The sequence below is a fragment of the Coregonus lavaretus genome, assembly GCF_964263955.1.
Source record: "Coregonus lavaretus genome assembly, chromosome: 20".
Classification (NCBI taxonomy): Eukaryota; Metazoa; Chordata; class Actinopteri; order Salmoniformes; family Salmonidae; genus Coregonus; species Coregonus lavaretus.
The window spans coordinates 47858148-47869748 of record NC_140007.1 but is presented as its reverse complement, the minus strand read 5'-3'; the positions used below and the strand labels follow the sequence as shown (position 1 = coordinate 47869748).

General features: G+C 45.3%; 1 protein-coding gene across 1 annotated transcript in view; it reads right to left on the bottom strand.

Annotated features, from left to right (window-relative positions):
• Window positions 1–335: 335 nt before the first annotated feature.
• The window catches only part of LOC311148200 (neural cell adhesion molecule L1.1-like), a gene marked incomplete at its 5' end in the record, with an annotated part of 96897 nt that continues 85631 nt past the window's right edge, over window positions 336–11601 (bottom strand). The window contains 4 exons of the mRNA XM_084185080.1: window positions 336–2355; window positions 2438–2449; window positions 3054–3126; window positions 6153–6444. Of these exons, the coding sequence (XP_084041206.1) occupies window positions 2094–2355; window positions 2438–2449; window positions 3054–3126; window positions 6153–6444 (639 nt within the window). The 3' untranslated portion in view covers window positions 336–2093. The remainder of the gene's footprint in view (window positions 2356–2437; window positions 2450–3053; window positions 3127–6152; window positions 6445–11601) is intronic.

Sequence of the window (11601 nt, the reverse complement as noted above, 5' to 3'; positions counted from 1 at the left end):
GAGAGAAGGAGGGATGGAGAAAGGAGGGATGGAGAAAGGAGGGATGGAGAGGAGAGGGATGGAGAGGAGAGGGATGGAGAGGAGAGGGATGGAGAGGAGAGGGATGGAGAGGAGAGGGATGGAGAGGAGAGGGATGGAGAGAGGAGGGATGGAGAGGAGAGGGATGGAGAGGAGAGGGATGGAGAGAGGAGGGATGGAGAGGAGAGGGATGGAGAGAGGAGGGATGGAGAGGAGAGGGATGGAGAGGAGAGGGATGGAGAGGAGAGGGATGGAGAGAGGAGGGATGGAGAGAAGAGGAGGATGGTTGGACTAAGAGTGTCAGGGTTTGGTCGGGCTCTTAGGTGTGTTTTTTATTGAACTTTTATGTATTCAGGGGAGCCCAATTAAAACCAGGGTTTCATTCTCAATGGTGCCCTGAGAACAAACAATTCCCAAATCAACATGATCATTCAATAAAACAGCAAAAATCAGCAGTTACAGATACACTACATTACAACAACACAAATACATGATTAAAGTCAACTAAAACACTTGCAAACATCACAGTTCATTCTTCATCAGCATTCTAAACTGCCCTATTGGCACCAGGGATTCAAGATGTAATGAGGTTTGTAAATGATTCCAAACATAGGGAGCGTTGAAACTAAAGGCTGATTTAACTAGGTTGGTAGAGACACGAGGGACCTCGAGAGTTAACCAACCCTGGGAGCGGGTTTGGTGCCTTGTATTTTTTATACTTTAACAGAGAAGTGAGATATGTTGGACGCTTTGTGAACAGAAAGGGAGTAATGACGTGATCTACTGGACTTTAGAGAGGTCCAGCCGGCCTTCTGATAATGGACGCAGTGGTGAGTATTAAGCCTGTCACCTGTGATAAAGCGAAGCGCACTATGGTACACTGAATCCAAGAGTTTTAGAGTAGAGGCTGCTGCATTCTGATCAATGGTGTCACCAGGTGTGTCAACGAGCTGATCTGTAAACGGCTTCCCTACATACTGTACCACCATGGAATGTACTGGTCTGATGGCAGTGGTATCAGTAATGATGGGGTCTTCATGTGGGCAGTCTGATGGCAGTGGTATCAGTAATGATGGGGTCTTCATGTAGGCAGTCTGATGGCAGTGGTGTCAGTAATGATGGGGTCTTCATGTAGGCAGTCTGATGGCAGTGGTATCAGTAATGATGGGGTCTTCATGTAGGCAGTCTGATGGCAGTGGTATCAGTAATGATGGGGTCTTCATGTAGGCAGTCTGATGGCAGTGGTATCAGTAATGATGGGGTCTTCATGTAGGCAGTCTGATGGCAGTGGTGTCAGTAATGATGGGGTCTTCATGTAGGCAGTCTGATGGCAGTGGTATCAGTAATGATGGGGTCTTCATGTGGGCAGTCTGATGGCAGTGGTGTCAGTAATGATTGGCCCTGTGTAGCTCAGCTGGTAGAGCATGGTGTATGCAACGCCAGGGTCGTGGGTTTGTATGAAAATGTATGCACTCACTACTTGTAAGTCGCTCTGGATAAGAGTGTCTGCTAAATGACTAAAATGTAAATGTCTTCACGTGGGCAGTCTGATGGCAGTGGTGTCAGTAATGATGGGGTCTTCATGTAGGCAGTCTGATGGCAGTGGTGTCAGTAATGATGGGGTCTTCATGTGGGCAGTCTGATGGCAGTGGTGTCAGTAATGATGGGTCTTCACGTGGGCAGTCTGATGGCAGTGGTGTCAGTAATGATGGGGTCTTCATGTAGGCAGTCTGATGGCAGTGGTGTCAGTAATGATGGGGTCTTCATGTGGGCAGTCTGATGGCAGTGGTGTCAGTAATGATGGGGTCTTCATGTAGGCAGTCTGATGGCAGTGGTGTCAGTAATGATGGGGTCTTCATGTAGGCAGTCTGATGGCAGTGGTATCAGTAATGATGGGGTCTTCATGTGGGCAGTCTGATGGCAGTGGTGTCAGTAATGATGGGTCTTCATGTGGGCAGTCTGATGGCAGTGGTATCAGTAATGATGGGGTCTTCATGTAGGCAGTCTGATGGCAGTGGTATCAGTAATGATGGGGTCTTCATGTGGGCAGTCTGATGGTGTGTGTTCTGTTCTATCTAACTGGGCCTGTCCAGTATTCCGGAGAAGGAGGGGCCTATTGGAGGAGGCGGGGGGTCTTGATTGACAGGGGAGGCGGGGCCAGAGCTCTCATTTCCTGTAGGGGCGGGCCCTCGGCCGCTGTATTGACCAATGAAAGAGCCGTCCTCATTGAACTGGATGTCGACGCTGTCTCCGTATTCGGCGAGGGAGTCGTCACTCCCCAGTTTACTCTCCACACACAGTGACGGCTGACTGACTGACCGCTTCTCATCACCATCACTATGGAGACAGAGAAATAGCTACGTATGAACACCATGTTAAAACAATTTAGAACGAAGAGAGAGATAGAAAGAGAACTCACCTTTCCAGAGATCTTCAGATACGGAGCAGCATGGGGAAGAAAGGGAGGTTATATTTAGAGGTTAGAGGTCAGGGTTAGGGTTATTGGAGCTTAAAAAACGTATGTTTTGTGTGTGTTGTGTAAAGATGTGTGTGTGTGTTGTGTAAAGATGTGTGTGTTGTGAAAAGATGTGTGTGTGTGTTGTGTAAAGATGTGTGTGTGTGTTGTTTAAAGATGTGTGTTTGTTGTGTAAAGATGTGTTTGTTGTGTAAATATGTGTTTGTTGTGTAAATATGTGTATGTGTATTGTGTAAAGATGTGTTTGTGTGTTGTGTAAAGATGTGTACGTGTATTGTGTAAAGATGTGTACGTGTATTGTGTAAACCCAGCTAAGAACAAACGTGCCCATAACTTTAGAGAACATTCCCTTAGGCTCTCAAGGGACCATTCCCTTAAAGTCAAACAGAACTTGTTCTCAGAATATCCTGTATTAATGTTCTAGACACGTTTCATGGGAACGTTGGAAGAACATTTCTGTGTATCAGTTGTCAGGACATCACCTTATTGGCCCAAAGAAACGTTCCACGATGTGTGTGTGTGTTGGGTAAAGATGTGTGTATGGTTAGAGATGACAAACCTGTACTCTCCGAAAGTCTCATCTTTCATTGGCCGAGCCTCAGAGTCCATCTGATTCTCTTCCTTGTCTTTGACTGGAGGAGAGAGGCACGTTAGTGCTGGGCTGGAACGAAAACAGCCTGCATCTCAGTGTGAATACGTATAGTAGACGGACGGACGGACGGACAGACAGACACTTTATTCATCCCAGAGGGGAAATGTCAATGTGTACGTGCGTGTGTGTGTAGTTACCTGTGTTTGTGTGTGTAGTTACCAGTGTGTGTGTGTAGTTACCTGTGTGTGTGTGTGCAGTTACCTGTGTGTGTGTGTAGTTACCTGTGTGTGTGTAGTTAAGTGTGTGTGTGTGTAGTTACCTGTGTGTGTTTGTGTGTGTAGTTACCTGTGTTTGTGTGTGTAGTTACCAGTGTGTGTGTGTAGTTACCTGTGTGTGTGTGTGCAGTTACCTGTGTGTGTGTGTAGTTAAGTGTGTGTGTGTGTAGTTACCTGTGTGTGTTTGTGTGTGTAGTTACCTGTGTGTGTGTGTGTAGTTATGTGCGTGTCTGTGTAGTTACCTGTGTGTGTGTGTGTAGTTATGTGCGTGTGTGTGTAGTTACCTGTGTGTGTGTGTGTAGTTACCTGTGTGTGTGTGTGTGCAGTTACCTGTGTGTGTGTGTAGTTACCTGTGTGTGTGTGTGTGTGTGTAGTTACCTGTGTGTGTGTGCAGTTACCTGTGTGTGTGTGCAGTTACCTGTGTGTGTGTGTAGTTACCTGTGTGTGTGTAGTTAAGTGCGTGTGTGTGTAGTTACCTGTGTGTGTTTGTGTGTGCAGTTACCTGTGTGTGTGTGTAATTACCTGTGTGTGTGTGTAGTTACCTGTGTTTGTGTGTGTGTAGTTACCTGTGTGTGTGTGTGTAGTTACCTGTGTGTGTGTGTGCAGTTACCTGTGTGTGTGTGTAGTTACCTGTGTGTGTGTAGTTAAGTGTGTGTGTGTGTAGTTACCTGTGTGTGTTTGTGTGTGTAGTTACCTGTGTGTGTGTGTGTGTGTGTGTAGTTATGTGCGTGTGTGTGTAGTTACCTGTGTGTGTGTGTGTAGTTACCTGTGTGTGTGTGTGTGCAGTTACCTGTGTGTGTGTGTAGTTACCTGTGTGTGTGTGTAGTTACCTGTGTGTGTGTGTGCAGTTACCTGTGTGTGTGTGTGTGTAGTTACCTGTGTGTGTGTAGTTAAGTGCGTGTGTGTGTAGTTACCTGTGTGTGTTTGTGTGTGTAGTTACCTGTGTGTGTGTGTAGTTACGTGCGTGTGTGTGTAGTTACCTGTGTTTGTGTGCGTAGTTACCTGTGTGTGTGTGTAGTTGCCTGTGTGTGTGTGTGCAGTTACCTGTGTGTGTGTGTAGTTACCTGTGTGTGTGTAGTTAAGTGCGTGTGTGTGTAGTTACCTGTGTGTGTTTGTGTGTGTAGTTACGTGCGTGTGTGTGTAGTTACCTGTGTTTGTGTGCGTAGTTACCTGTGTGTGGTGTGTGTAGTTACCTGTGTTTGTGTGCGTAGTTACGTGTGTGTGTGTGTGTGTAGTTACGTGCGTTTGTGTAGTTACCTGTGTGTGTTTGTGTAGTTACTTGCGTGTGTGTGTAGTTGCGTGTGTGTGTGTGTATATTTACGTGTGTGTTTGTGTGTAGTTATGTGTGTGTGTGTAGTTACCTGTGTGTGAGTGTAGTTACCTGCGTGTTTGTGTGTAGTTACCTGCGTGTGTGTGTGTAGTTACCTGCATGTTTGTGTGTGTAGTTACCTGTGTGTGTGTGTGTAGTTACCTGTGTGTGTGTGTAGTTACCTGTGTGTGTGTGTGTAGTTACCTGTGTGTGTGTGTGTAGTTACCTGTGTGTGTGTGTAGTTACCTGCGTGTTTTTTTGTAGTTACCTGTGTGTGTGTGTGTGTAGTTACCTGTGTGTGTGTGTGTGTGTGTGTGTGTGTGTGTGTGTGTAGTTACCTGTGTGTGTGTGTGTGTGTAGTTACCTGTGTGTGTGTGTGTGTGTGTGTGTGTGTGTGTGTGTGTGTGTGTGTGTAGTTACCTGTGTGTGTGTGTGTGTAGTTACCTGTGTTTGTAGTTACGTATGTGTGTGTAGTTACCATATTATATTATTATAGTTACCTGTGTGTGTCTGTAGTTACGTGTGTGTGTGTGTGTAGTTACCTGTGTGTATGTGTAGTTACCTCTGTGTGTGTGTAGTTACCCGTGTGTGTGTGTAGTTACCTGTGTGTGTGTGTAGTTACCTCTGTGTGTGTGTAGTTACCTGTGTGTGTGTAGTTACCTGCATGTGTGTGTAGTTACCTGTGTGTGTGTGTGTAGTTACCTGTGTGTGTGTGTGTGTGTAGTTACCTGTGTGTGTGTGTAGTTACCTGTGTGTGTGTGTGTGTGTGTAGTTACGTGTGTGTGTGTGTGTAGTTACCTGTGTGTGTGTGTAGTTACCTGTGTGTGTGTGTGTGTGTGTGTAGTTACCTGTATGTGTTTGTGTGTGTAGTTACCTGTGTGTGTGTAGTTACCTGTGTGTGTATTTACCTGTGTGTGTGTGTAGTTACCTGTGTGTGTGTGTGTGTGTAGTTACCTGTGTGTGTGTGTGTAGTTACCTGTGTGTGTGTAGTTACCTGTGTGTGTGTGTGTAGTTACCTGTGTGTGTAGTTACCTGTGTGTGTGTAGTTACCTGTGTGTGTGTGTGTGTGTAGTTACGTGTGTGTGTGTAGTTACTTGTGTGTGTGTGTGTGTGTGTGTGTGTGTGTGTGTGTGTGTGTGTAGTTACCTGTGTGTGTGTGTGTGTGTGTGTAGTTACCGGTGTGTGTGTAGTTACCTGTGTGTGTGTGTGTAGTTACCGGTGTGTGTGTGTAGTTACCTGTGTGTGTGTGTGTAGTTACCTGTGTGTGTGTGTGTGTGTAGTTACCTGTGTGTGTGTGTGTGTGTGTAGTTACCTGTGTTTGTGTGTGTAGTTACCTGTGTGTATGTGTGTGTAGTTACCTGTGTGTGTGTGTGTGTGTGTGTGTGTGTAGTTACCTGTGTGTGTGTGTGTAGTTACCTGTGTGTGTGTGTGTGTGTAGTTACCTGTGTGTGTGTGTGTAGTTACCTGTGTGTGAGTAGTTACCTGCATACTTGCCCCCCTTACTCCTCTTGATGAAACAGAGAACCAGAAGCAGCAACATCAGCAACACCACAGCACTGATCATCCCTATGAACCAGCCCTGAGTAGCAAAATCACCTTCCACACCATGCGGCTCTGGGGAGAGAGAGAGAGACCAGAGCTCTTCGTTAAACAACCCCACAGACAAGCGGAAAGTCAACTTCCCAGCACAGAGTACTACTCCCTCATTAAAATGAAGGATAAATTCACCCAGCTGGAGGTAAGACAGGTGGGGCTGGAAAAGCAGGTGAACACACTCCAGTCAGCACAGACCCAGACAACAGTCCAGCACAACAACACCCCCTTAACTAGACCTGGAGAGCTGGAGGTAGAGAGAGACATGTCTGCACTCTGGACTGTGGTGAGACAACATCAACAGGAGAAAGAGCAGGAGCAGGAGAAGAACAGAGCACTAGAGGAGAGGATCAGAGTGCTGGAGGAGAAGGTGAGAACGATGACGTGTGACAGAGAACAACCCATTAGAGAGCTGGCCACCCCCGCAGAGAAGCCAGCAGAACAGCCCACCTCAGATCCTGACCAGTCTCGACATCACAGCAGAACCATATACCCTAGACCCTGACCATAGCCTCGACATCACAGCAGGACAAACAAATGAAGAACCCCAAGCCCAGGGGATCCCAACCCCTCTGAGCAACCCCCCCTGTCAGACACCCTGATAGCCCTCCTGACAACCCCCCCACACCCACTGAGGACATACACAAGCAACAGATTGTACTCCTTATGGACTCAATCAAGAAAAGAAAATGTTTCCCAAACACCCAACCTTGACCTTCTGTCTGAGGACCGACTAGGATCACCCAGCCACATAATAATACACACAGGCACAAACGACCTGAGAACACAGCAGGAAAAGGAGGCCACATCACTCAAGGGAGTGATAGAAAAAGCTTATTCTACTTTCCCCAAGTGGTTATCTCCACCCTGCTACCATGAAAAGGCTTTCACCCTGCCATCATACAGTGGGTAAACGCAAGTATTTCCCATGACTGTGCCTCAAACCCTAATGTCTACCTGGCCCACCACTCCACCCTGGACTGGAACAGCCTTTAGGACCAGGTCCACCTCTACAAGGCAGCAGTGCCCACCTTCGCCCGGACCCTAAAGGATATCGCCCTCAACCGCAGCACCAACACCTCACACAGGAGCAACAGATCAACAGACACCCCGCCCAGACCAGCAAGACCCCCCCCCCCCCCGGACCTACACATAGAGGACCCCCGCCGAGAGGACCTACATCCACACCCCAACCAATCAATACCCAGCAAACCAACCATGCCCACACCCCATATAAGCCCCCTCAGATCAGACCTATGCCCCTCCTACCCACCTCATGTCCCCCACACCTGCAAAGAGGGCCTCAACATGAAAGTCACACATACGCCCAGGCCGTGAGCAGGCAAACAGGCCCAACCCCCACTCTTACACTAGCCCAAGCCAATGGCATGTACCAGATGCTCAGCAGGCTCTGCTCACAATTACTGGTCTGAGGCCAAACCACACAACCAACAACATTAGACACTTTATGGAACACAAAGCCTTCACTATTTCATCCTGGAATGTCCAAGGCCTGAGGTCATCTGCCTTTGGCCGAAAGAGCAGGAACCTGGACTTCACCAAAGAAATCGGAAATACAGACATTGTCATCCTACAAGAAACATGGTATAGAGGAGACGGACCCACTGGTTGCCCTCTAGGTTACAGAGAGCTGGTAGTCCCATCCACCAAACTACCAGGTGTGAAACAGGGAAGGGACTCAGGGGGAATGCTAATTTGGTATAGAGCAGACCTAACTCACTCTATTAAATTAATCAAAACAGGAACATTTTACATTTGGCCAGAAATTCTAAAGGAAATTATTTCAACATAGAAAAATGTCCTCCTGTCTGCTACCTATATCCCCCCACTAGAATCCCAATACTTTAATGAAGACAGCTTCTCCATCCTGGAGGGGGAAATCAATCATTTCCAGACCCAGGGACATGTACTAGTCTGTGGCGACCTAAATGCCAGAACTGGACAAGAACCTGACACCCTCAGCACACAGGGGGACAAACACCTACCTGGAGGTGACAGCATTCCCTCCCCCATATGCCCCCCTAGACACAACTACGACAACATAACCAACAAATACGGGCCACAACTCCTGCAGCTCTGTCGCACACTGGGTATGTACATGGTCAATGGTAGGCTTCGAGGGGACTCCTATGGTAGGTACACCTACAGCTCATCTCTTGGCAGTAGTACTGTAGACTACTTTATCACTGACCTCAACCCAGAGTCTCTCAGAGCGTTCACAGTCAGCCCACTGATACCCCTATCAGACCACAGCAAAATCACACTCTACTTGAACAGAGCAATACTCAATCATGAGGCATCAAAGCCAAAAGAACTGAATAATATTAAGAAATGCTATAGATGGAAGGAAAGTACCTACCAAAAAACAATTAGGCAACAACAAATTCAATCCCTTTTAGACAACTTCCTGGACAAAATGTTTCACTGTAATAGTGAAGGTGTACACTTGGCAGTAGAAAACCTAAACAGTATATTTGACCTCTCAGCTTCCCGATCAAATCAAACAATGTCAAGCAGACAACCTAAGAAAAGTAACAACAGTGACAAATGGTTTGATGAATAATGCAAAAACCTAACAAAGAAATTGAGAAACTTATCCAACCAAAAACAGAGACCAGAAAACCTGAGCCTACGCCTTCACTATGGTGAACCACTAAAACAATACAGAAATACACTATGGAAAAGGAAGGAACAGCATGTCAGAAATCAGCTCAATGTAATTGAAGAATCCATAGACTCTAACCACTTCTGGGAAAATTGGAAAACACTAAACAAACAACAACACGAAGAGTTATCTATCCAAAATGGAGATGGGGAAACCACTTCTCCATTACTTTTGGCCCTATAACAAAGAACAAACAGCAAAAACATATACATGACCAAATACAAATCTTATAATCAACTACTAAAGACTACCAGAACATACTCGATTCTCCAATTACATTGAATGAACTACAGGACAAAATACAAACCCTCCAACCCAAAAAGGCCTGTGGTGTTGATGGTATCCTCAATTAAATGATAAAATATACAGACCACAAATTCCAATTGGCTATACTTAAACTCTTTAACATCATCCTTAGCTCTGGCATCTTCCCCAATATTTGGAACCAAGGACTGATCACCCCAATCCACAAAGGTGGATACAAATTAACTACTGTGGGATATGAGTCAACAGCAACCTTGTGAAAATTCTCTGCATTATCATTAACAGCAGACTCATTCATTTCCTCAGTGAAAACAATGTACTGAATAAATGTCAAATTGGCTTTATACCAAAATACCGTACGACAGACCACGTATTCACCCTGCACACCCTAATTGACAAACAAACAAACCAAAACAAAGTCAAAGTCTTCTCATGCTTTGTTGATTTCAAAAAAGCTTTTGACTCAATTTGGCATGAGGGTCTGCTACACAAATTGATGGAAAGTGGGGTTGGGAGAAAACACACACATTTCTTTCCACAGGGCCACGGGGTGAGACAGGGATGCAGCTTAAGCCCCACCCTCATCAACATACATGACCGGTCAAAAGTTTTTGAACACCTACTCATTCAAGGGTTTTTCTTTATTTGTACTATTGCTACATTCTTGAATAATAGTGACGACATCAAAACTATGAAATAACACATATGGAATCATGTAGTAAGCAAAAAAGTGTTAAACAAATCAAAATATATTTTATATTTGAGATTCTTCAAAATAGCCACCCTTTGCCTTGATGACAGCTTTGCACACTCTTGGCATTCTCTCAACCAGATTCATGAGGTAGTCACCTGGAATGCATTTCAATTAACAGGTGTGCCTTGTTAAAAGTTAATTTGTGAAATTTCTTTCCTTCTTAATCCGTTTGAGCCAATCAGTTTTGTTGTGACAAGGTAGAGGGGATATACAGAAGATAGCCCTATTTGGTAAAAGACCAAGTCCATATTATGGCAAGAACAGCTCAAACAAGCAAAGAGAAACAACAGTCCATCATTACTTTAAGACATGAAGGTCAGTCAAAGCTGTCATCAGTCAATACGGAACATTTCAATAACTTTGAAAGTTTCTTCAAGTGCAGTCGCAAAAACCATCAAGCGCTATGATGAAACTGGCTCTCATGAGGACCGCCACAGGAATGAAATACCCAGAGTTACCTCTGCTGCAGAGGATAAGTTCATTAGAGTTACCAGCCTCAGAAATTGCAGCCCAAATAAATGCTTCACAGAGTTCAAGTAACAGACACATCTCAACATCAACTGTTCAGAGGAGAATGTGTGAATTAGGCCTTCATGGTCGAATTGCTGCAAAGAAACCACTACTAAAGGACACCGATAAGAAGAAGAGACTTGCTTGGGTCAAGAAACATGAGAAATGGACATTAGACCGGTGGAAATGTGTCCTTTGGTCTGGAGTCCAAATTTGAGATTTTTGGTTACAACCGCCCCAAGTCTTTGTGAGACACAGTGTGGGTGAACGGATGATCTCCGCATGTGATTTCCCACCGTGAAGCATGGAGGAGGAGGTGTTATTGTGTGGGGGTGCTTTGCTGGTGACACTGTCTGCGATTTATTTAGAATTCAAGGCACACTTAACCAGCATGGCTACCACAGCATTCTGCAGCGATACACCATCCCATCTGGTTTGGGCCAAATAATGCATGCAGAGCCGAATTAGGCCGATACCCACTAATTATCAAAATCCAGAAAAGAGCAATTAAATTCTACAACAATTTAAAAGGAAGCGTTTCCCAAACCTTCCATAACAAAGCCATTACCTACATAGAGATGAACCTGGAGAAGAGTCCCCCTAAGCAAGCTGGTCCTGGGGCTCTGTTCACAAACTCAAACAGACCCCACAGAGCCCCAGGACAGCAACACAATTAGACCCAACCAAATCATGAGAAAACAAAAAATATAATTACTTTAACTATGTACAGACTCAGTGAACATAGCCTTTCTATTGAGAAAGGCCGCCGTAGGCAGACCTGGCTCTCAAGAGAAGACAGGCTATGTGCACACTGCCCACAAAATGAGGTGGAAACTGAGCTGCACTTCCTAATCTCCTGCCAAATGTATGACCATATTAGAGACACATATTTCCCTCAGATTACAGCGGTCCAAAAATAATTAGAAAACAAACCCAATTTTGATAAACTCCCTTATCTACTGGGTGAAAAAACCACAATGTGCCATCACAGCTGCAAGATGTGTGACCTGTTGCCACAAGAAAAGGGCAACTAGTGAAGAACAAACACCATTGTAAATACTACCCATATTTGTGTTTATGTATTTTCCCATAGGTACTTTAAACTATTTGCATATAATATGACA